The 26,104-nt window shown below is 42.5% G+C and overlaps 4 protein-coding genes across 7 annotated transcripts; 3 read left to right on the top strand and 1 right to left on the bottom strand.

Annotated features, from left to right (window-relative positions):
• Window positions 1-100: 100 nt before the first annotated feature.
• RB195_024058 (uncharacterized protein) lies at window positions 101-17,514 on the bottom strand (the record flags this gene model as incomplete). 3 transcript variants are annotated; one of them, XM_064211707.1, is made up of 9 exons in its annotated part: window positions 101-235; window positions 298-426; window positions 492-599; window positions 8,851-8,934; window positions 16,093-16,165; window positions 16,239-16,345; window positions 16,401-16,524; window positions 16,582-16,703; window positions 17,404-17,514. In XM_064211707.1, 9 exons carry the CDS (start codon window positions 17,512-17,514, stop codon window positions 101-103), a joined length of 993 nt encoding a protein of 330 aa, XP_064067588.1. The 3 variants fall into 3 exon arrangements, with proteins under 3 accessions (XP_064067588.1, XP_064067590.1, XP_064067589.1); XM_064211708.1 differs by lacking the exons at window positions 101-235; window positions 298-426; window positions 492-599 and adding exons at window positions 3,489-3,529; window positions 3,584-3,722; window positions 5,453-5,693 and having other exon boundaries at window positions 8,810-8,934; XM_064211709.1 differs by lacking the exons at window positions 8,851-8,934; window positions 16,093-16,165; window positions 16,239-16,345; ... (1 more) ...; window positions 16,582-16,703; window positions 17,404-17,514 and adding an exon at window positions 1,700-1,711.
• Window positions 17,515-17,677: 163 nt separating this feature from the next.
• On the top strand, window positions 17,678-19,360 carry RB195_024057 (uncharacterized protein; the record flags this gene model as incomplete). The annotated part of the gene is made up of 2 exons (XM_064211706.1): window positions 17,678-17,766; window positions 17,857-19,360. The coding sequence occupies 2 exons, from the start codon at window positions 17,678-17,680 to the stop codon at window positions 19,358-19,360; spliced, it is 1,593 nt and encodes a 530-aa protein (XP_064067586.1).
• On the top strand, window positions 17,990-19,360 carry RB195_024056 (uncharacterized protein; the record flags this gene model as incomplete). The annotated part of the gene is made up of 1 exon (XM_064211705.1): window positions 17,990-19,360. The coding sequence occupies one exon, from the start codon at window positions 17,990-17,992 to the stop codon at window positions 19,358-19,360; it is 1,371 nt and encodes a 456-aa protein (XP_064067587.1).
• Window positions 19,361-20,094: 734 nt separating this feature from the next.
• Window positions 20,095-20,604, top strand: RB195_024055 (uncharacterized protein; the record flags this gene model as incomplete). 2 transcript variants are annotated; one of them, XM_064211703.1, is made up of 1 exon in its annotated part: window positions 20,095-20,604. In XM_064211703.1, one exon carries the CDS (start codon window positions 20,095-20,097, stop codon window positions 20,602-20,604), a length of 510 nt encoding a protein of 169 aa, XP_064067584.1. The 2 variants fall into 2 exon arrangements, with proteins under 2 accessions (XP_064067584.1, XP_064067585.1); XM_064211704.1 differs by having other exon boundaries at window positions 20,101-20,604.
• Window positions 20,605-26,104: the final 5,500 nt, after the last annotated feature.

Here is a 26,104-nt window from a genome sequence, read left to right as displayed (position 1 = left end):
TTGCAAGGTGCTGTAGTTTGCTTTATTATGTTCCTTCATGTGAGCAGTCTAGGACGACTCTTACAAGAGAATGAAAATAAGTGCTTTGAACTGATCAAATCTAGAACAGGTGTTCTCGTGGGCAACCTTCTTGTATAAACTTGTCGCGATTGATGTGAAAATAGGAGAGGTGGTCATCAAAATTGAAGGATCTGTCGGTATTGCGACATCCATAGTCGTCAGACAGGCCGCATATCTAAATGGGTGAAGAAAGCGTACTACCAATCCTGATATTTTAGAAATGCAGGTTCGGTTTACCCGGAAGGGATCTCCTTTGTCCATTTTGTTGTCGTAATGAACAAGATATCTATAAAATAATGGCTGCCTATGATAGAACAAGCCTGTTAGAGTTGTTGATGGATCAACAGAATGAGGGATATTTGTCACCTGAATGAAGCATGAAATTAGGTAAAACTCATTTTTCAAGGCATCTAGACGTTCAAGTCACTGACGAAGTCATCGCCTTTAACAACACGATATCGGAATTTCACATATTGCTCAATAGCTTTTGCAAAAGCAACGTTTCCAGTCCGAGCCTCTCCAAATGTCACAAGACGAAGCTGTAAAACATGGGAACTGAAAGAAAGAAACAGAAAAAAAACTAATGCCTATTAAATGCATCACCCTACGGATCTAAGGTGGTACGAGTTTCAGGCGGGTAACCCCTATACGGGGTCGTAGATTGTGAAGAAAAGGGTGATTTCGTTTATCTCTCCCTCTATCAGTGTAAACGGACGAATCTGGAACTGTATCTTACGACGACTTCTGTTGCAATGCGAACCTTTGCGCCCCGCCCTCCGCCTGCGATTCGTCCGAATGGGCTTTCGACAAATCGCAAGCGGAAGGGTGGCGCGCTGAAATAGAGGAGATTAAGAAACAATTCCAAGGTCGTCCGTTTACACTGATACAGGGAGAGATGAGCAAAATCACCCTCTTCCCACGATGTACGACCACGTAAAGGTGTTACCCGCCTAAAACCCGTACCACTCCAAATTTGTGGGGTGATGCCTTTAACGAGTAGTATTGATCTTTGATAAACTGTGCACGAGGTTTCATTGGCTGACATTTCGGCAAACCGCCCACTCCAAACAGCGGAATGAACATTTCTATCCACGATTTAAGCAATTAAATCTATCCATAAGTAGATAGACAACAAAATTCTAAACCTACTTTTGGTGAGTTGTTCAGAGATTAAACCAAATTTTCACCTTAGATGTTATATGTGATAGATCAGTATGTGGTCACTACAAACTTAGTAGTGACCACATACTGATCTATCACAAGGGAACACTTTGAATGTGTTATTTATATAGGTTTATTATCTCGGATCGGCCTTCTTTTTAAATAATCTATTCAAATAATTAGGATATTCAAATGGAGGAGTTATCTGAAAGATTGTGCGAGTTTCTGATGATTGATATATTCATTCTAGGGTTTTTAGCGTAGATCCAAAATGGTTCCAGAAATTTTCGGCCCATTCTAGATTTGTGGGCGAACACTTTAGCAATGATCTTAAAATTAGCTCCGCTTTGATTTTATAATCTATGGGCGTCTGACAGTATCGATTTCTGTGACTCTTCTACACTCACGTCCTCAAATAAATGACGCTTTATTTCCGATATTGGTCGCCATAACTACTGAAGGAGATTAGGTAGATTACCCTGAATCTCATACAATTTTGTGATCCGTCTGATATGCAAATAATTCACTTTGGTGAATTTTACATTGACTTGCTTCAGCTGCAGGGTCAGGTGCAGTGTAGCGATTAGGGACTCCGCTGATTGAACGATCGAATGGAGGTTCGAGTGCGCCTCTAAATCTAAAATTCTAAATTGAAGTAAGCGTGATGGCGCATCACAAGTGGATTGATTAACGCTAGACACTTTATTTTACACTATGCTTGAACTGTGGCCAAGACTGGTATACAACTCCATCAACAGCTAACGTTTTGGCGTTATAGCCTTCGTGAGAGCCTGAAAAATCAAACCCATCAGTGATTTATCCTCTCAAGCGCCATATAACCTTACAGAAAGCATTTAGATGACAAGCATACTCAACGAGTAACACATCGATTAGTGATTACCTCATTTCTTTAATCTGGTAACGTAACAGACAACTACTATCACAACTACGAGTCACAAGGGTTTTTAATAGGAACCTCACGACCTGTCCCGCAAATCAATACCCACACAGATTTTGAGATGGGTCATTTCGTTTTTGATCGGAATGAACTCATCCGTTATGTTCATTTTTGGACTTTTAGCTGTTATTCAAAGTGTCTCTAGTGTTCTGCATAGCATCGTAAGTTCTACCTCTATTCCAAAGTTTCCATGATGTTTTCTACGGTGTGCTTCGAGTGGAATGGAGAGCTTAGATTTTGCGAGCCCATCTAGATGTTACTTTACCAGAATACACAGTGGACGTCACGTCTGTCCCATGTAATCGTCATCACACGACCTGCACGTAATACGATAAATATTTCTGATACCATGCAACCACCCTCTCTGCCATAGAGGCAAAACGCGTAGCTAGAAATTGTGCAGAGTCGATCGTACGTAAGATTACGTACTGTAGAGCAAACCGAACGGAATCTTCTCCGGACTATTTACTATCTCCAGGAGGAATGTCGTCCCTGTCCAATAACACAATTCCCAGTCGGGTACCCGCTGGATATTGGAACTTTATAGGCCAGATGTACGGACCACATTTTTTCTTGGCTTTTCGATGCTACTTTCGCCGCTGTCCTGAACATGTCACCTACAACCGATTTTTTAATTTTACTGGGATGCGCTGAGAGATAGTGGATGTTATTATGATGTCTTGTTAATAGATTCTCAATACCATTTAGTCTTAAATATTCCATTCCGCAAACACCAAGTACATATGCATATTCAAGGGAGCTAACCAGTTGTCTATCGGTTTCTCACTTGTGAAGTTAATGTGACACCGCTAGTTGAAGAGATCGAATCACATGTTCAATTCTGCTTTGATTGATTTTGATTTGATAACATACATTTAGTACATAAATATAACAACATATGCATGTAGTCGTTTGGTTCACGATAGGCTGCGACTGAGAGCAAAGGCAGAAGATCAAAGGCAGGAAAACAAAATCGCTGAGTGAGCATCTTTGCTATCCATACTTTTACCGCGTACGGTGCGTAAACCAGCGGACTCTAACCCTACAGCTGACAACAAGTTCCGAGTGTTTGCAACATCAGTATGCTCCGTTTTGAAAAGTCTCTCGAAAAACATCATTTTAACCTTTCTGTTGCACAACGACGAGGCCTACGAGAGAATAGCAATCTTTGTGCAGCTGCAAAGACCAATATTTCCGCTAATGGCAAGGGAGGGGAATTTGTTGTTTTATTTCGTGAACTAGATATAGCGATAACGAGACAACACATTGAGGATGACGATCTACATGCTTCATCCTTCGCCAATGAAATTCAACAATATCGCCGTCTAAACATGGTCTGGGGTAAAACACCTGGAATAGCAGGACTACAGAGAAACGTTATTTAGCGTCTCAAGAACGGGTTACCTGTATGTCCAGCTCTGTACACCCTCATAGAAACATACATGATTTCTGGAAGAGGTCTCGCTTCAAATAATCCACGTGTATTTGAATAGGCTCTATCATAAGTGGTACTAGGGGCACCACGGATAGAACACCCTGGCTGCTAAACATAATCCTGAATCATTTGCTAAGATATGCTCCTGCTCATCTCGGTAGTTCCAACAAATTCCTCAAACAACTTCGCAGTATTACGCTCGAACGTGATTGCGTCATAGAGTTTTTTGATGCTGCGGCGCTCTATACGAACGTTTCGAACGATGTAGCGATGCATGCTGTTTAAGAATTGCTCAGCACCAGGACTCATCAAATATGCATCGGATTGAGCAACGCTGGTGCCCACTCTCGTGATTGTTTTAATGTCCACGATCGAGAAGTCTATAATAGACCGAAAACCACTGCTGTATTGTTGTTACATAAATGACTGTTGCGTCTTTTTCCCAGCACAGCCAGAATTAGACACGTGCTCCAATCTTCTCAACAAGCACTATTCGCAGATTAAGGTTGCATGAGAGAAACCAATGGACAACTGGTTGTCTTTCTTGAATGTGCACATTTACTTGCGGAATGGAATTTGGAAAAGTAAGTAGGATCGAAAACCCGGTAACAAAACGTCTTAATCCGCTATCTTTCATTACACCTCAATAAAATGAAAAAAAAACTGTTGTAGGTAGCAGGTTCAGGACAGCGGCAAGGGCGGCATCGAATAGCCAAGAAAAAATGTGGTCCATACACCTGGCACATGAAATGGCAACATCCAGCGAGTACCCGACTGGAGACTGTGTTAATGGACAGGCACGATATCTCTCCTGAAGATCCAGAGATATAGATGGCCCAGAGAAGATTCCGTTCTGTTTGCCCTACGGAGCGTAATCTTACGTATGATCGACTCTGCACAATTTCTAGCTGCGTGTTTTGCCTCTATAGCAGAGAGGGTGGTTGCATGGTATCAGAAATATTTATCGTATCACGTGCAGGTCGTGTGATGACGATTACATGGGACAGACGTGACGTCCACTGTGTATTCTGATAAAGTAACATCTAGATATGCTCGCAAAATCTAAGCTCTCTTGTTGATAGTCGAATTTAAGCAACAGCCAAGATTGTTGACAAAATTTATTACGGCTAACGTTTCGGCGTTGTCGCCTTCGTCAGAGCCTGGAAAGTAAGAACATTTGCAATATATCCTCTCAAGTGCCTCATCCAGAACAAATCATCATCCCCTGGGATATTACACACGGAAACAAAAACCAAAAAAGCCCAAATCGTTGTGCCTACCTTAGTAGCCGCGTTGCCGTGATGTTAGCGGATATCCGCGTGGTGCTATCGCTCCGCTGATACTAATTAGAATGCGACCCGCATATGACCCCGTAGATCAAACCCGCAAAGGTCTTGATACAGAGCCAGCTCGTTGGTCACGACTAAGCACTCTTCCTTTCTATTCATTTTTGGACCTTTTGCATTTATCCAAAACGCTTCTAAAGTTCTGCGAGCTATAATTTCGGGTTCGTACGATAGAATTGTGACAGCTACGCAGAAAGGAACGTTTTCATGACATTGTCTGCGGTGAACTCCGAGGGGAGTTGCTGCATTCGATTGTTTCATCCCCCTTAGATGTTCCTTAATGCGAATACAAAGGGGGCGCCCTGTTTCGCCAATGTATTGGTCCCCACATGTTTTGCACGAAATTAGATAGACTACACCAGAGACCATGCAGTCCCCTTCCTTCCCGAATGGGCATATTACACAGTCTGGAGTGAGACAGAAGCGGTCGTACATTCTGTTTCGAACTAGTTGTTTTTTGAGAATTGTTGGAGGTATTTCCACAACTCTCACTTGGTCCTCGAGACCGCATTTCACCAGACTAGCCCGTATAGCTTTACTCAGGTCGTCGGTTATGAAGGGCAGGCAGAAATTGATCTTATTCGACTCAACCCGTGTGGCATATTCTTGCTGCGCACCAAGATCTGGCCTACGTGCTACATTACCAATGTAACCGTTAGAATTCGCGATGCGTTGCGCTAGGTTGATCGCATCGATCTGCTCCTGGACATCTGATGTCACCCTTACGGCTGTCCTAAACATGTTTTTAACCACAGATTTCTTAGTTTTCCAAGGGTGAGCGGAAAGACAATGAACTAAAATGTTTTTGCTGCTAGGTTTTCGGAACCATCGTGTCTTCCATTCCTTTCAGAAGACCCGGATGTATTCAAAGTACGTCCTATCATAAGCAACGTAGGTGGCCCCACGGACAGAATATCTTGGCTTTTGAACGCTATACTTGCACCATTGCTCAAGTATGTTCCCGCGCATCTATTCAACACCAACATATTCCTTGAGCAGCTTAAAAGAGCGCGTTCAGAAAAAGAATGTGTCATCGAATCTTTCGATGTCACATCGCTTTATACAAATGTTTCCAACGGCGCTGCAATGCAAGTTGTGTTCGAGCTACTCGTAGAACATCGGGACATCTTAGACTTGCACGGGTTTTCCATAAGGCAAATTATGACGCTCCTGGATGAATGCTTAAAGTGCTCCATTTTTCGTTGGGCCGGCAACTACTATAGACAGGTCAGGGGATTGGCCATGGGACAAAGACTAGTTCCCACACTAGCCATTGCATTCATGTCCAAAATAGAACAACCCATTCTGGAACGGAAACCTTTCCTGTATTGCCGTTATATTGATGACTGTTGCATTATATGCCCCACTCAAGACGAGATGGACACTTGTTTCGAGCTTCTAAACCAACAGTCCCCTTACATACGGTTCACAAGGGAGAAACCCAAAGAAAATTGGCTGTCCTTCCTCAATGTAGAAATACAGTGGTCCATTGGTGAATGGCAGACACGATGGTTCCGAAAATCTAGCAGCAAAAACATTTTAGTTCATTGTCTTTCCGCTCACCCTTGGAAAACTAAGGAATCTGTGGTTAAAAACATGTTTAGGACAGCCGTAAGGGTGACATCAGATGTCCAGGAGCAGATCGATGCGATCAACCTAGCGCAACGCATCGCGAATTCTAACTGTTACATTGGTAATGTAGCACGTAGGCCAGATCTTGGTGCGCAGCAAGAATATGCCACACGGGTTGAGTCGAATAAGATCAATTTCTGCCTGCCCTTCATAACCGACGACCTGAGTAAAGCTATACGGGCTAGTCTGGTGAAATGCGGTCTCGAGGACCAAGTGAGAGTTGTGGAAATACCTCCAACAAATCAAAAAACAATGGAAACAATCAAAAAAACAACTAGTTCGAAACAGAATGTACGACTGCTTCTGTCTCACTCCAGACTGTGTAATATGCCCATTCGGGAAGGAAGGGGACTGCATGGTCTCTGGTGTAGTCTATCTAATTTCGTGCAAAATATGTGGGGACCAATACATTGGCGAAACAGGGCGCCCCCTTTGTATTCGCATTAAAGAACATCTAAGGGGGATGAAACAATCGAATGCAGCAACTCCCCTCGGAGTGCACTGCAGACAATGTCATGAAAACGTTCCTGTCTGCGTAGCTGTCACAATTCTATCGTACGAACCCGAAATTATAGCTCGCAGAACTTTAGAAGCGTTTTGGATAAATGCAAAAGGTCCAAAAATGAATAGAAAGGAAGAGTGCTTAGTCGTGACCAACGAGCTGGCTCTGTATCAAGACCTTTGCGGGTTTGATCTACGGGGTCATATGCGGGTCGCATCCTAATTAGTATCAGCGGAGCGATAGCACCATGCGGATATCCGCTAACATCACGGCAACGCGGCTACTAAGGTAGGCACAACGATTTGGGCTTTTTTGGTTTTTGTTTCCGGGTGTAATATCCCAGGGGATGATGACTTGTTCTGGATGAGGCACTTGAGAGGATATATTGCAAATGTTCTTACTTTCCAGGCTCTGACGAAGGCGACAACGCCGAAACGTTAGCCGTAATAAATTTTGTTAACAATCTTGGCTGTTGCTTAAATTCGACTATCAACAAGTTGCAGTCTCTATGCCAAGATTCAAGGAAAGTCGAACTTTCGCACTTCTAAGCTCTCTATTCCACTCGGAGCACACCGTAGAAAACATCATTTAAACTTTGGAATAAAGGTAGAACTTACGATGCTATCCTCTAAGTCCGAGATTATAGCGTGCAGAACACTAGAGGCATTTTGGATAATTGCCAAAAGTCCAAAAATGAACAGAAAGGATGAGTTCATTGCGATCAAAAACGAAATGGCCCATCTCAAAATCTGTGTGCATAATGATCTACGTGGCATGTCGTGAGGTTCCTATTAAAAAACCCCTGTGACTCGTAGTTGTGATAGTAGTTGTCTGTTACGTTACTAGATTCAAGAAATGAGGTAAACACTTGTCGATGTGCTATTCGTTGAGTATGCGTATCATCTGAATGCTTTCTGTAAGGTTATGTGGCACTTGAGAGTATAAATTACTGATGGCTTTGATTTTTCAGGCTGTCATCAAGGCTATAACGCCAAAACGTTAGCTCTTGATAAAGATCTATACCAATCTTGACCACATCCTAAGCAAATCAACATAAAAGCTATGTATTCAACGTGCCAAGATTCAAGGATAGTCGAGCAAGAGGAGGTCAGGTTGGTTTTTGCAAAAGTTCCGAACAAGCCGATTTTTCATATTGTTCCGTGGTAGTTTTATATTCAAAACAGAGGTGCCTAGCTGTAGCAAGAATATGTTGATGAAATAACGGGACAGCTGTAAGTTACTGATAAGGGAAGAATTAGAATGGGAGGAAAAAGTCACAGAAATCGACATTTTTGGCTATCATAGAACGCAGAAGCACGATGGAGCCAAATTTAAAATCAGAGCTGAAATATTAGGGCTCGAATCTAAAACCGTTTGCTTTGAAATCGCTGAAGTATCTTGGATTCACACCAGAAACTCTAAAATGGATCTGTCGATTACGAAGGACCAATATCTCGAATGGCTCTGCTGATTTGTATAATAGATCTTAATTGTTAGCCCTCGTAATCGATCAGTCTACAGTCACTAATAAGGGTTCCAAATCTAAGGGGAGAATTTAGCCTATTCTTCTGGCTACTAATCAAGAAGTAGGTCCTGAGTTTTGTCCCTCTTCCTTATTAAAATATTTTATGCTCAAATCGTGCATAGAATCGCTCATTCCAGGGTTTAGATAAAGCAATTTGTGGAAACATCTGGCAATTTACAACCCCGTATACCGATTGCTTGGTGTTATCAAGTAGTCATAAACACCTCTGACCAGTTTCTTGTCGACCAGCTCTTTTTTTGCCATGTACAGTGCTGTCATGGATGCCAGCGAGCCGCCAAGAGAATAACCCGTGACCTGGATTGCAACATTTACGTATATATATATATATATATATATATATATATATATATATATATATATATATATATATATATATATATATATATATATATATATATATATATATATATATATATATATATATATATATATATATATATATATGTATATACGAAACACGGTGCAGTTGCGTAAGCAGCTGCGCTGCGCGTACTGTATTCTTTGCAGTTCGAGAAGGTCCCATCTAGATTCCGAACACTTTCTCCACCTCGCCACTTCGAGCGCAGCCGCTTGCGCAAATGCGGACGTAGCGCAGTAAGTAAGAGGCTCCGCTGTGTGCACGATTGATAGGAGGTCCGAATCCGCCCTCTTGCTCACAACGCCCTACATCCGTCCGTTGTCGATAAATTGGTATCAGACTTGTCTGGTAGGATAAAAACACTGACTTCACACATCGGCTAGCCTTCGCAAGTCATTGTATAGGCCAGTTATACGTTCGTAAACCTCAAACGATTCTGAGTTGAAGTGAACGTGGTGGCGCATCTTAACCGGATTGATTAACGCCAGACACAGACACACACTTTATATACATATACTACTGTAATCAGATTGAAAAGTGACTTTCTAAGTCAAGTTTCCGGGTACATCAGTTCGCAAAAATATTTTCTTATAGATTGGTATCACTTTTTAATAGCTATCCTTCTATCTGGGAACAACGAAAAGTGAATTTGGCGGTTTTTACAGTGTCTAACTTCATAAAGAAGTTGCATTGAATGTTGTTTGCAAATGAAATTTCTTCTGCAGAAACGTTCAGCATTGAGGATGTTGTAGAAGACGTTTGGTGAACAAGGTTTGTCGATAGCACAATGTTTATAAGTGGTACAATTAGTTCCAAGATCTTAGAGAAAATGTTGAAAAGAGTTGTTTCTAGTTGGCCAAAAACATCAACTGATGAACAACAAGTCAAAGAAATCAAAGATTTAGTGCTCAAAAAGCTGTCGATTAACTATTAGAGACAGAGTCAAGCGTGCGTTGAGAATTTTTTTTAACCAGGAGGAGTCATAAGGCGGTATCGATGCAGGAGGGGGTCGAAAAGCTTGTCAGGAAAGGAAAAAAAAATGAAGAGAGCAAGGAGATAGTCTATTTTAAAAACACACATATTACTGGATGCAAAATTTTGGGAAAATAGATGGTATGATGTATTTCTTGGATTTTGGTATTATTCCACACATTTCGGTGGGAGAACAGTTTGGGAAAATAAGAAACAAATGAAGGACATCGAGATTAGGATGAACGTGAGGGGTCTCGTACGAAGGAAAAAAGAGCGTAAATTATACAATGTGTTCTGAGAAAAGCCTTGTTTTAAAGTAAATTGTTTAAGATAATTTTAACCAGAAGATGAATAATATTGAGTATGAGAGAAGGAATCAAAACGAGTGTGTATTTGGTATCCACAGTCACCTCTCAATTTGAAGACAAACCATCAAATAATAAAGGATAAAGGAAAAAGTCACTGGCGTATCAATCCACTTGGGATGCGCCAACGCGTTTTACTGGGATTCGTAATCGTTGAGGTTTTGGAACGCGTGTTGGCCTACACAATGACTTGCGGGGGCCAGCCGATGATCAAGTCAGTGTTTTTATCCTCCCAGGCAAGTCTGGTGCCAATTTATCGACCCCGGAGGGATGAAAGGCTTGGTGAGCACTAGGGCGAATTCAAACCCTCGAACGTGTGGCTACAACGGACCTCTAACCGACTGCGCCACACCCGCCCTAACCATCAAATAACAAAAAAAAAATAGCGCATCAAAAGAAAGAATACCAGCCTGAAAGTCCGGCTAAAGCCAGACTTCAGGTTTTTTTTGTGTGATGTTCGCTTCGCTCGCCTTCATCAATTAATGAGAAATAACAGTAGCGACGTTTTTGTAAAATTAGAATTGTTTATTTTTCTATCAACACTTCCTTCAATTTTTTTTAATCCGAAAATTTAAGTATAGATGAAAGATGTTCTCTAAACGCTCAGTTCTATATTTGAAGAATATGTTTCTCTCAAACAACCTCCACAATTTGGAATCATCATTTGAAAGAGTTCGAGTTTTCTCCGTTTTCAGCTATTAGCAAAGAATGATGTACTAACACGTAGACGTGAATATCGTTTTATCACTATCGTAGTGATAAAAATAACGTTCTACGTCAGATCGCGTAAACTGTCGGCTACTATGTATTGTATTTAAGCAGCCGCTCGCACGTGTGTTTCCTCCTTTTGAAAAAAGGATGCTAGCAGGAAGACGTGCTGGGAAGTAGATATCCGAAGGAACCGTAGAAGCGCATTCTACCGCGTTGGGACTCCCGCGTACCAATCCGACGCAGTGGAACCCATTTCTCCCCACTCTATAGCTTTCTGGCACCATTCTGACCCCGTGGGATCCGTCCCACCCCATTTTACAGCTATCTGCCTCCGGGGCACGAATTCGACGCCGTAGTAGCCGTCTCACCCAATTTTACCGCCTTGAGGGTCCAGCACACCAAACCGACGCCGTAATATTCCCTTTCTTTTTTGAATTTCTTGACTGAGACACACACATACACAGGCCCACGTACATGACTGAATAAGCCCGTTATTATATAGCATGATAGTTTGGAAATCTGGAAGTACACATTCACATAAAAGTTTATTTACTCTCACTAACATATGAGAGAAACTAACCTTCGGGATTTCTTGACTGAGACACACACATACAGAGACGCACACACGTGACAGAATACGCCCGTTATTATACAGCATGATAGTTTGCAAATTTGGGATTATACATTAACAAAAAAGTTTGTTTACCTTCACCCTCTACGAGAGGAACTAACTTGCCTTGTCAAAGACAACATACATTTATATGTGACTTTGGACAATGGTGAAGAGGTAAAGAGCTCACCTATCAGGTGCATAGCGATGGCTAGCCACCTCACCGGTGTAGAGTTTTGCATAATTGTGGAGTATTTTCGTGACAGACACACACACACACAAACACACAAATACACACACACACACACACACACACACACACACACACACACACACACACACACACACACACACACACACACACACACACACACACACACACACACACACACACACACGGACTAAACGCGTTATTATATAGCCTGATGGTTCGGCACTTTACCTGTGCAGAGCTTTGCATCATTATGGAGTGTTTTCGTGACACACAGACATGATAATGGAAGTTCTGTAGGTAATGAAACGGAAATGGGAAGCAACGTGTTTCAAATGCACGTGGCAAATTAAAAACTTTGATTTTTCTAAGATTTTAACTTGTTGTCATAACTATCAAATCTAAGCATTACAAATTTCTGTATTATTATTGTATATAAACGAAACGGAACCTACTAAAAACTTCGTACTGAGCACTTAGAGAACGTAGAAGACAAACTTTATTTCTCTCATAGTTTGAACATTACTTTGGCACTCCTTTATCGTAACCAATTGAATGTATCACTTATCCTACTAATCCCATTAATTCAACCAATAGTAGTCGGTGGCGCAATGTGATGTGACACTGTCTTTATTGTGGCTGTCGGGAATCGAACCCCGCCAGAACTGCGATTTTAGCTTAAAAGAATTTAAAGAGCAAAATTCTCATGCGACAGTGACGAATTTCTTATTCTCTCCTGAAAGGGACAGAATGTTGCTACTTAGCGAAAAAAGGCATCTATAGGCGCAGTTAGGGACAAAATTACGATAAGTTGTTAACCTTGCATCGAAATTAAATATAGCCTTCGGACTGCTGCTACGACCTGATAAATGCAAGCAGATGTGGGTCTCCTCGAGATCCTCAACGGGAATCAGGGTGGACGGACAACATATCGAATTCGCGGTTTAGTTATTATATTATCGTGGATTAGTTATTTTGCTATTTGTGGTGTATGCCGAAAAACGATGAAAGCTACGAGAGAGATATTAAACAAAGATGCACCAGGCCAAGTCGGCATTCAACTCGTTGACTAAGTGCCTGTAGTCGGCCCTCATCGCCAACGGAATCAAGCTGCGAGTCCACCTATGCCTTACCGTGATGCACTGATCGGAGACTTGGGAGCTCCGTTGATTGTGATAGAGGAGCATGATCTCTTTTAGGTGACTGTTAGGCTACTTTTGGTTCTTCGTTAGGATGTGCCATAATGAAGAATTTCACTCGGAAGAGGATTTGGTGTATCGGCGAATGACATGTGGAAAACATCAACACCTTGCCCGGCCTTCCGAATTAGCCATAAAAAAACCGTCTTCATTCCTTTGGTCACGTCATGAGAAGATCGTTTGATCATTTTCTCCAAATTGTACTGACAGGCAGTTCAGTTGAGACGTAAAGTATAGCAGATTATGGAGTAGCAACGGATGGATAGATTTCATGCGCGCTCTAGCTGAAGATCGAATAAAAGCTCGGATATGTCTAAGGATGACACACGCCGGCAAAGGTTCGGATAGCCGCATTAGGTCGTAACACCCGACCGCCGATCAAGTCCGGTAAGTCAAGAAATCATGCTACATAATAAAAGAGCTTTTATAGAATGATAACAGGTCTGTCACGTATGTGTGTGTGTATGGCGAAGTTCCAGAGAGCAGTGAGAAGGCTTCCACTTTGCCGGATTAGTGCGCTACTGTAGAGTCTTGCAGTGCAATAACTTCAAGTCAATTTGTCAAGAAATAAATGAGACGCCGCGAACTAATTCGTACAAGTGAAAACTGCTTGTGCTGTCACCTCTATGAGCTTCCCTACATGTGTATTCTGCACGTTTTCCTCATCAGGTTGGCATCATCGTTCCCTCACAAAACACGCAAACGCCTGCTTGAATACTAGTTGACAGTTTATGTTATCTGATGTAGAATCTTATCTTCATCAGTGCGAACCTGAGGCTCGCGCCATTTCATGCTGACACGTCATTTTGCGATAATTATTGAGAAAAACGGGAAAAGAGACTCACGGAATTATCACTTCATCAATGTTTACATTTCTAAAAAAAACGAAGAGAGAGTAAAAGTTCAGTTTTACTGAAAATCTCACTACTTTTAATTTTTATGACTTCGAATTGGTGTACCGGCCCCGCAAAGCTGCAAAATGGCGTGACGGGTCCCATGGCGTAGAATTGGTGCGCCGACGCCATTAATCGTTATAATGGGGTGGAACGGCTCTTACGGCGTCGAATTGGTGCGTCGACGCCAGAAAACGGCAAAATGGCTTAGACGGGTCCCACGGACCCGTTGTGAATCATTTTGTGGCCATGAAAGCTGCTGTGTTGCCTTTCATATCCATGTATTCAACCGCATATTTGCCTCATTAGGTTGGTAACAGCTTTTCATCAAAAATTGGGGACACGAATGCAAACGGCTGCTTAAATAGTAGCCAACAGTTTCTGGCGTGGAACGTTATCTTTACCAGCACGACGATTTCGTTCACGTTATTTCATTTTAACACGTCATTCTATGAAAACTGTTGGGGAAAAACAAGACTACTCTATTACAATGGTTTCAAATTGTATCTATGTTGTATTGGTATCGAGGGAGTGTTTGAAGATGAAGTTTGGATTTTCTCCAAATGTAGAACTGACGCAACTAGAAAGAAAACTACGAAATTTTTCGCCTGAATTTGTGATAGAAAAAATAAGGAAGCGTTGTTACAAAAATGCAAATCCGATTTCACAAGAAATACCACTACTATTAATTGTCATTGATCAATGAAGGGAAGGGGAAGCGAACATCACAGAAAGTCTGAAGTCTGGCTTTTGAAATCGAGGAAGCTGTATAGTTCTGATGAGTAAGAACTGCGTAGAATTATCGTTACGCTTAGTTTATTTTCAAACGTATTGGTGCTTCTGTGACGCTCAATCGCCAGAGAAGTCGCCTCGTCGCTCAACGTGTAAAACACCTGGCGGATCATGCCTGGACCGCAATAGCTATTCCAGCTAAAGAATATCGCCTGCTACATAAGGGAGCGGAGTCAATGTAGGAATTTTGAAGTTTGTTAATCGAAGCTCTTGCATTGATGTTTTGCAATTGTATTACATGAACAGATATCCAAATCGAGAAAATATAGTTAAATACATATTCATTTGTTTACTCTTCGAAGAAACGTCAGCACTAGCTATTCTGAATATAGCCACTTTAGCCACCAGAATACTCCTTTTTCATTGGAAATTGTAGAAAAAAATTTGTTGACATCATTTTTCTCTGCGCCGAAGATGAAGCTTTAGAAAAATACACTGTTTCCAAAAAAGTTTTCCATGAAATCGTCTTGAATTTCTGGCCACGTGTAGCAACCAACAGCTGTATGCATATTTACAGAAAAGGCTGTCGGATAACCAGAGCACGACGATAGCTTATGCTTGCTGTAATCATTAAGCTTCGCTCATCCTACTAAACTCACGCGCGGTGTTTCTAATCCAGTGACTTGCTGAAATTTGTTTATAAGAGAGTGACAAAATATAAAGTTGTTAAAAAGCACAGCAGATGTTGAAAAGTGGGGATTCGCGAAGAGCGAAGAAGAAACACGGGATATTTTTGAAAGCATAACAGTTTTGGAAGGTTAATAAAAGATTGCTTATTTATTTAGAAGAACGAAAAGGTGAAACCTTATGAACTTATAAAATGTGATAAAAAATGAAATAAAAGATGCAACTTAATGAAAGATGCAAATCACGATGAGTTACGCTCCAGCGCTTCTGTACTTCGAGGATTCGTTTCTCAACGTTTCCAAATAGTGTTCGTAAACATGAATGTAGCCAGAGGGAATTTTTAGGGCACAGATAACTTATAACATTTTGTAGCTAATTCTATATGAATACAAGAGGCGAGTAGTCATCATTTAACGTTATCGTCTTCTACATCTCTTAGTAGTGCCCATGCTCGACGTATAAATATAAAAGAGATGTAAATATAAAAGAGAGACTAATGAATTGATTGAATCGATATCTTTAGGAACAATAGTTATCACATCCGTAGTCTGCGTATGCCAAGGCGCTAGCTAGCAAGGACTTACAGACCCTAGGCAGGAAGCATATGTAGCACAAAAATCAGTTAGTTAAAAAAATGCAAGTTCAAGAATCAGAGAATCATGGTTCAGTCCCTGTTGCCAACGGGCCTTATTTCCAACACTGTATTCAACCTACCCAAATTCGGTGGTTAGCATATCGTTTCGTTAGCTCTAATAGGTGGTCCTTCATTCCGCTTCCAACAAATGTTCTGCAATATTGGAGGATAACACTTACAATATATGAAGGTTTAATGAAAATTCCGAGAAGAGAGTTTGAAGCACCTGTAGAAAGCTTGATGGAAGTAGGAGATCACTCCAATTTCGGGGTCCTCAAACTTTTCCCAGGCGCCAAGTTGTGCACCGAAACCGTTCAGAATTTCAGCACCGAGCTGTTGAAAGTGAGTGGAACAAATCTGACCAAATTATTTGCTTGACTTTAGTTACCTGTTTTTGTGAATCGCTGTCTCGGTAGGCAACATAAATTGATTTAGCCTCAACTGAAACAGCAAGCAAACCTCTACATGAGTTTCCAGAAGTGTCGCAGTCAATAGTAAACGTACGTGTATAGCTAAATGTCGAATATATGAACAAAGGATTAGTACCTTTATATTCTATAATCTCAAACCTTATGTCGGGCCTCACATTATGTAAACAGGTGCCAGGGTTGTCGTGTTTCAGCGACAATATAATAGAGAATAGGGACCGACCTAGTGCGTCTGTATAGCGTCGGCCTCGAGCGTTGGAGTGCTTGAAATGCTTCCTTCATAAGGGATCAAGAATTGTTGTATGGAAATTCTCAGTCTTAATACTAAAGGTGTGTAAATTGTGGCGCGGACTACATGAATGCCCAATGCCCAGAAATCTTTTTCATTTGAGTCTAGTTAGTCGCGATACTACATAGTCAATTCTTAAGAAGTGGATAAGAAGATGAGCCCGATTAAAAGTGACCTTGTGCCTGTTATTTGTAGAAGGTAAAGAATAAAGGAGTGTAAAGTGTCTGGATTTTATGAATCCACTTGGGATGCGCCACCACGTTCACTTCAATTGGGAATCCTTTGGAGTTAGCGAACGTGTAACTGGTCTATACAATGACCTGCGGTGGCTAGCCGATGTGTCAAGTCAGCGCGTTATCCTCTCAGACAAACTTGGTACCAATTAATCAACCCCGGAGAGATGGCTCGCTGAGCACCAAGGCGAATTCGAACCTCCGATCGATCGTGCAGACAGTGAAACCTCTTACCAGCTGCACTACACCCGACCTCGCGGCTTACGGTCATACCTTATTGAAAACATGCCAGCCCGTCCGATCTGTCAAGTTGGTACTCCGGTACTTTCTAGTACTTTCTAAATATCTAAATAGACGTAGGCATTTACAGATGCGTGTAGATGCGTCTGAGTATGTGAAAATTACATTCTTTATAGTATTTAGCCCTCCCCAACGGTTTACCGCCTCATAGTGGCGTGGAGGTGACACTGGGCGTCGAACTGCGATGCACAGCGGAGGTTCGTCCTGCGGCAGGGTCTCCCAAGCTGAGAAGGAGCTCGACACATCCGACATTCCGACTTCTCGGAATCGGAAGCCTAGCTAAGAGTAAACCACTGCTAAGATTCACCACCGTCTTGGCAAAATGTCGCAAGGTAGCTCTCTGATCCATATAGGTTGGGCGACGACCTGTGGTGAAAGCTAAGCTCGCCGTGGCATGGGTGCTTAGTTTGGGGAAATGTCTCTTTGCTACTCCAGCATATTCACTGCCTCAGTATCCTGCTCACTGGGCCCTGCCGTCTCAGACGTCGGACGGTATGGCGATCGGTGAGAGCGATCAAATCTCAGGTTGCTCAGGACGTCTTTGATTCTGGACCAAGGCGACACACGCACGACTCGCCATGGAGACTGTCTCAGACTGTGTACTTACAACACGAGAACAGTTTCCACAAATGCTGACCTGCATGCCCTTCTCGGAGCTGCAGAGCGTATCAAATTTCACGTGATTGCTCTGCAGGAGACCAAGTGCAGAAGGAGCGACGTACGACAGATGAATGACGGTACACTCGTCATTCGTGGAGAGAAGGTTCCGTCGCGAAATGTAGGCGGTGTTGGTTTTGTTGTGCACCCATCTGTCGTCCATCTCGTCGATTCTCACGAGATCCTGTCACCTCGTCTGGCCATTCTTCGCCTCCGCCCTCTGTGCCAAAAATCCATCAGCATCATCAACTGCTATTCACCAACATCAGCAGCTGATGATTCCGAATTGGACGCGTTTTACGAGAAGCTGGAGGAAGTAGTCCGCAACGAGAAGTCCTTTTACAAATTCGTTGTCGGAGACTTCAACGCAAAACTAGGAAAGGCCACAGAAGAGGAATACAGGATTGGAAGATTTGGACTAGGAGACCGGAATGAAAATGGCAATAGTCTCGCTGGGCTGTTGTCCGCCGCTCGCCTCTTTCATGGGAACTCTCTTTTCATGAAAAAAGATCATCGTCGGTGGACATGGGAATCGCCCAATGGCGCGACTCGTGCGGAGATCGACCACATACTCACCAACCGGAGGTGGTGTCTACTTGACGTCTCAGTAGTATCATCCTTTTGTAGTGGTTCTGATCATCGTCTCCTTCGTGCGAAAATACGACTTAGCCACACGATGGAAAAGAACATCTGCTATCGGCAACGAAGGAGAAAAGTAGTCGTCTACGACGGTTGCGTACTCGAGGACTCCCTGTCCCAAGGTGACTGGCACATCGAGGAGGACCCAAACGTGGACTACGAGATGCTGCTCAGAGGATTACGAGCCTGCGCTGAACGTGCCTCGAAGCCGCGCACGACAAACTCGGATCGAATTTTGAAGACCACCAAGGAATTGTTGGAAAGAAGAAGGGCTTTGAGGCTTGATCCGAATGCATCGCAAACTGAGCGGTTAGTAGCAAACATTAGCTGTAGAAAAGCGTTGCAGGAGGATCTTTCGAAGTACAGACAGAAGAAGATTCTAGAAGCAGCACAAAGAAGAACGAGTCAAAAGAAGTGCCGCAGGGATCTCCGCGAATATAATATTCCGCTAGCAACCTTGCTGAGCGAAGACGGGACTCGCACGTCTTCTCGTCGTGAGATGGAAATCATTACGGAGAGGTTCTACTCGAACCTTTTCCGTTCATCAACTCCTGTGTCAAGCCCAATCATCCCCACTGGCGAAGCTCCACCACGGATTCTCCCTTCGGAAGTACGAGTCGCTATCAAGAGCATGAAACCTGGCACAGCCCCCGGACCTGATTTTTCATCAGCAGACTTTCTTCGGGCTGGTGACCATCCTCTTCATGTAATCTTAGCAGCGCACATGACATCCTATCTTCAGAAAGAAAGGATCCCAGACCAGTGGAAGACCGAAGACCTCGCGAACCGTTCTTATCCATAAGAAAGGTGACCGAGAGGACCTTCGGAACTACCGTCCGATATGCTTGCTGAGCGTGTTATACCAAGTATTCACCAAGATCATCCTCAGATGCATATCTAGGACGCTGGATGAAGCCCAGCCTCAAGAACAAGCTGGATTCCGCCAGGGGTTCAGCTGCTTGGACCACATCCAGACCGTGTCGAGGGTCATAGAGGTTTGCCGGGAATACCGCCTGCCCCTTGTCCTAACCTTCGTCGACTATGAGAAAACCTTTGACAGCGTAGAAACGAATGCAATACTGTTAGCGCTGGTTGATCAAGGTGTGGACGCGTCGTATGTGAGGACATTAGCCAATTGCTACGAACGATGCACGACTAGGATACAGCTTTTCCACCGCCCCCTCGCCATACCCATTGGAAAGGGGATACGACAAGGCGATACTATATCGCCGAAGCAGTTCACGGCTGCATTGCAATGGATAATGAAATCACTTTCCTGGGAAGAAAGGGGCATACGTGTTGATGGAAGATTTCTCTCGAACCTTCGTTTCGCGGATGACATCGTTCCCTTTTCGAGGTACCAATGAAGCAGAAACGATGCTCAACGAATTGAACGAAGCAGGGAAGAGAATAGGACTACGAATAAACAGAAAGAAGTCACAGTTCATGAAGAACGATCACTGCGAGGACGGTGGAGTACAACTTGAAGGCTCCTAAATCGTGGAAACTCCGTCATACGTATACCTCGGACGTTCTATGAACATGGAAAACGACTTGAAGGAAGAACTGAATAGAAGAATGAGAGCAGCATGGGCAGCATTCGCAGCCGTCGGGGAAGCTACGGACCAACTGACGGACCAAGATCTTCGTGCCCATCTGTTCGACTCGACAGTCCTTCCATCGCTCTGTTACGCAGCGGAGACGTGGGCAGACACCGCGGCCACGTCTAGGAAGCTACTTACTACCCACAGAGCCCTTGAGAGATGTCTACTGAAGTTTAACCGGCGCACACAACACCTTGCCGGTCTTCGTAGCTCCGACTTAAGAGGAATGTCCCGTCTTCGCGACCCAGCGGAATATGTATCGAAAGCAAAACATAGATGGGCCTGTCACATCATGAGAAGAATCGACGATAGATGGACTAAAAGAACGCTAGAGTGGATCCCAAGGGACGTTAAACGTCCCCGATGGAGACCTCCAACTAGATGGGGTGACGTGTTCGCTGCACGGATGGACCAACTGGATACGGCTCAAGGACCTCATTAACGTCACTCACGCAGCTTGAGAACATCTTGGATGACAATGGCGAGGGAACGAAACGAGTGGAAGAGATGCTGGGGCCCGCACGTCCAATGAAGACGGGCCATCTAAGTATCTAAGTAAGTATTTAGCCAGGTGCTCTGTGACTGGGAGAGGCAATGTAGGTAGTTTGAAATCAGCTTCAACATCCCTACCTTGGGGAAAAACAGATGTCTGTAAGGTTACCTAGTCCCGACGGATAGTGGGCGAACAAGCTGCTCTTGTATCTCTGTCTCTGTCTTTGCCTCTACCTCTGTTTATCTCATTTGTTTCCAAATCTTCACGATCTGAAAATGAGAGAAAGTGGAAAAGAGGTTTCCCACTTTGGCGGCTGGGTGCATAATTTACAGAACATTTCTGGAAAAATGACGATCGAACGTAAGGATATCATCAAACAACTCCGCATTTTTGTAAAGATACATGTCTTTTCCCCTTTTTCTTTTTCATTTCTTGTTTTATTTATTTGTTTCACGCACGGTGAAGTTTGTCACTGAAAGCAGAAGGAAACAGGTGGTAGTTTAGCAGCAATATGGGCAAAAACTATACTAAATTTTCGGATATCATCTTCTAGAGTTAAACGGCAACGCGATTAAGGGAGATTAAAGTAAAATACAATCCATGTTTTCCAAGATTGTGCGTACAACGTTTTTGGATGGACCATTTATTTGCTTGACGTTTCGGCTTTTTGGCCTTCTTCAGAGTCCTAAATAGAGATTGATTGGAAGAATACTACATTTGTCGTATCGATTTTGACAAGCTGTTTGTGAGTTTGTTAAATAAATTTATTCTAGCTATGAGTTTGTTCAATAAATTTATTGGCTAACGTTTCGGCAATATCGACTTCTTCAGAGCCTAAAATGAGCGATTCAATCTACAATTTAAACGACAACCTCTCCACAACTAAACCGATAAACTCCATGCCTACTTTTTCAGTTACCAATTTAGCGACTACACTTAATGCTCACCTTAGACGCCTAGCATGTACCGCTGACTGGTCGATCACGAGGGCGAATTGTTGGAATGTCACATTCGGGCCGAAAGAACCATTCGAGATATGGTGCGAGTTCGCGCGTTCTCGACACACATTCGCTGTCTCGACGGTTCATTTTAGGGTTTTTGGCTTGGACCCAAAGTGCCTCCAGCGATTTTCGAGCCAACGTTTTAGACTCGTGCCATAAGAATTCGACCCTAATCTCAAAATCGGTTCCGTGGTGTTTACGTGTCCCATGGGCATTTTGGATCTAAGGTGAGCATTCAGTGTAGTCGCTAAATTGGTGATTGAAAAAGTAAGCGTGGAGTTTATCAGTTTAGTTGTGGAGAGGTTGTTGCTTAAATTGTAGATTGAACCGCCCATTTTAGGCTTTGAAGAAGGAGAGTCCGGTATCCGGTTAGTCACCATTTCAAGCGCAGAAAAACTGTAAAATTATGGGAGCCAAAAGGAGTAAATAGATAATAAGAAGACTGCGGTGCTCATCTGTAGGTCACTCGTTTGAAAAACTAGAGCTGTGCATTTTAAAAAATCTTGAAATTACACGTAAGGTTAAATTTCTATGGTACCTTCAAAAATAACGAACAACTCCAATTTCATCACTCCTTTTCCTGTTGGCAAAAAAAAAAGAAAATAGTGAAACACTAATAGATTGGTAGTATATTTTGCTCTGGGACGCTTGTAAGATCTTAGATTATAGGGAATAAATTTATGACCTTGTTTAATTGTGGATGATTAACCTTTGTTGTAATCGGAATTATAGCAAAACCCCCAAAATCCGCTCTTGAAGAAGCTTGGATATGTACAGCTACAAAAAAGTAAAAGTTGCAAAAGCGGAAGTTTTGAAGTAGTAAATGTAAAAAAGACATTACTTGTCATCTAATTCGGTTTTTACTCGTCATGTTTAAAGTAAATAAATGTCATAGAAGAAAGGGCGCCAAGCCTTAGGAAGAGTATTTCGACTTCTTAATTCAAATTATGTAAGTTTGCTTATGTACTTATTATGACAATTTCTGTTCTGTGTTCCATGTCTTAGGTGCTAACTTCTCAAGGAAAGAAATATTCACTGTATAAGTCGAAGACGCGTTCATAATGCTCGAACGATTTTGAATTGAAGTCAGACGAGCTGGCGCAATCCATCCCGAGTATGCTGAATGACACTATACACTTTTTTCTTGATTCTCTATCCTTCAGCTGACAGAAGGGACTGGTAACATAATCAACACACCGAAAGGTTCGAACTTATGCGCTACGATGAATCGAATATCACCAAAAGAAGCTGCATAGAAAAGGTTGTCCAGAGAGCAAGAATTAATGGAACCAAAGAAATGGCAAAGATTTCATTTCCGACGTGTAGTACGGTAGGGTTCAGAGCGGATCATCATGGATTGGTTCATCAAACATCGCGAAAAAGTTAACACTGATCAACAAGCCGACGTCCGCTCTCCTCGTTATACGAATGATTAACTAGGTGTCCCTTCTTGGGTACGTTATAGAAGTGTGGCAACGAAAATCGAAGCCTACGCACTAAGAGTATTAACTTTGAAACCGTCTCGGACACTGTTCTTTAAAATCGTCTTCTTTAAGCGCTTCGCCTAGATGGAATGCCAGGAAAGTTCGTTTCCGTAGCTGATAACACAGATTGACAAACAACTGCTGCAGTTTGTCAGCCGGATGTAAGTCAATCGCACGAGATGCGAATTGGTGTAAGAAAAATTGGTAAATAGACATGTGCGGCAGGCCGACCGAGGAAGACCCTTGCCACACCTGTATGCTGATGAACTCAAAAAAATTAAGACAAATATTAGTGCATCTGCAAGAACCGACGCATTTCCGCTGCACTTGTTACGGATCCAAAACAGACGCGTGTTCACGATCACTAGGACGAAAGGCTTGGTTGGCACTTGGATGGTCTCGAACCACCGATCGATCCGGCACTCACAGCGGAACCTCTTACCACTTTACCCGTTTTCCCTAGCTAGCACTAAGCGCACCAAGCGAAAAAAGATAAAAAATTAATAATTATAATAAAATTGAAAGAAAGAAGAAAGAAAAGAAAAAGATCCACAGTCAAGGTAACGATAAAATTAGTGCAATGCTGCTTCACGAGTTGCTGAATAACGGCAAGGAGTTAGTTCCATGCGATACAATATTATACTGTTGTAGAGATAGAATTTGTCTAAATTTGAGCAGAACTTGATCTTTCTAATTTTCCTAATTTTTTCGAAATCTAGTTGAGGAAAATGATTTTAGATTTTCCTCCCATTTATGGATTGAAAATTTTTGAATGAAACAATTAGCTTTTGAGAGAACCATTCATCTATCTACATCAGCTAACCGCTGCAAGTTATTGTATAGGTTAGACACGTGTCCGTTAACCTCAAGTGATTCTAAATTGAAGTGAACGTTCACGTAAGCGAATTGAACTTTCTCAATTAACTTTCAGGAAGACCAGAGGGCCTGGAAATGGTAAATTAATGACATTTTTTACAGCACAAACTTTCCTCAAAGTGCCTGCTTTCCCAACCTGTTAACTGGTTCAATTATTGTTTTATTTTGATAAGTACTTCTCTGTCTAATTTTTTTTGGCACCACGTTATAAATGTTTGTTCTAATCCAATAAATCCGACCAACACAACAGTCATTTCTAATCAGGGTCAATGTTAACATCAATTCCACCACCTCCAATTCGCACGTAAGTGCGGAATATATTGGAATATAAAAGGAAAATACACCTAATGTAAACGTCTCAGTAATTCTTTCCCCGTTTTGCAAAAATCATGATTCCGGCGGAGATCAGAGTATTGCCCGTCTGTTATCACAATCAAAGAGTGAAATTGTGCGGACGAATGCACGCCGAGAACTTCCCATGTTTTGAACTTCATAAAGTAAAAGTTAAAGTTTCTGGCGTTAATCAATCCGCTTGGGATGCGCCCCCACGTTCACTTCAATTCAGAATCGTTTGAGGTTTACGAACGTGTATCTGCCCTATACAATGACTTGCGGTGGCTAGCCGATGTGTCAAGTCAGTGCTTTTATCCTCCCAGACAAGTCTGGTACCAATTTATCGACCCCTGAGGGATGAAAGGCTTGGTGAGCACTAGGTCCGGATTCGAACCTCCGATCGATCGTGCAGGAAGCGGAACCTCTAACCGCTACACCACACCCGCCCCTTTGAACTTCATATGTGGGCATATATACTGACACACTTCTGATCCTAGCAATGAGCTATCTATAGCTGTATTTTTCTCCAAAATTACGAGGTGGGGTCAAGAGCATGTAACATGATTCATCCCCCAGACCCGAAGCGGTGACCGAGACGAGTTTCGCAACTACAGTTCGATAGTCTCCGCTGAAGTTTTATGAAAAACTTCCACAATTATTTATTATTCCCGATATGCATGTTAAAAACAATGGGTAGAGCTTAACCTCAGGGGCAAGCTGAATTTCGTCATGGTTTTAGCTGCATGGATCATACTGTTTCGAGGATCACAGAGGTCTTGGTAATATCCCTCTCGTCGTAACCTCTATTGATAATGGGAAGACTTTCCACATTGTAGAAAAGTGTCCGATACTATCGCTGTTGTTTGATCAAAGGGATGCATCGTATGTGGGGACATTAACTAAGTACATCATACCCATTACAAAGAGGTACGACAAGACAATATTATCTCCCAGAAACTGTTCATTTGTGTTGCAGTGGGTAGCAAAGTGATTTCTTGCAATAAAACACGGGGGCGCACGTACTGATGAAAAGTTAATGACAGATTTTTGTTTTCCCGGCTGTGTTGTTCTTTTCCCGAGCAGTACCAGAGATTGTATTCAAGAAACTAATGAGGTAATTAAGAAAAAAAAGACTGCGAATAAATAAAAAGTTAGTACAACTCATGAATAACATCTCTTGTAGGTTACGAAGAGGTTTCCGAATAGTGAAGACTTCATCATGTGTGCACTACGGACGTTCTATGAAGAATGGCGTGAAGAAAGAACTGGATAGAAAGCTGATAGCAATGTGGGCAGCACCAACACTCGCCATGAATGCTCTAATGCACCTATGATAACTAGCAGGTATCATTGGATGTGAATCTGTGACACAGTTCCAAATTTTGCGATAGACACTTGGAGATACTGTGCAAATGACACCAAACCCGTGGAAGTTGTTAGTAAACATCACTGTTCAAACATCGGCGCATGTAAAATTTCTTTAAACTCATCCTAAATATTGTGCTGTGCTGGCCTCTAACAATATAAGGGGATAAGATCTCCAACCGTCTTGCACTTCTATGGAAGAAGTTAAGTTAGCAAACAGAGAAAAGTATGCTTTTCTTACAATATGATCAATATTCTTGTAGAATGGCGGAATTCTTGTCGTGAAGTTGCTGTACAACTCTCGAAGTACCTTTATGTACTGAGTAGGGACACCCTGGTTGTGTAAGGCCTCCATGACCGCTTCCGTCTCAGCTGAGTCAAAGGCCTTCT

Source organism: Necator americanus, chromosome X, assembly GCF_031761385.1.
Source record: "Necator americanus strain Aroian chromosome X, whole genome shotgun sequence".
In the NCBI taxonomy this organism is placed as follows: domain Eukaryota; kingdom Metazoa; phylum Nematoda; class Chromadorea; order Rhabditida; family Ancylostomatidae; genus Necator; species Necator americanus.
This window is presented reverse-complemented; position numbering and strand designations above follow the sequence as displayed.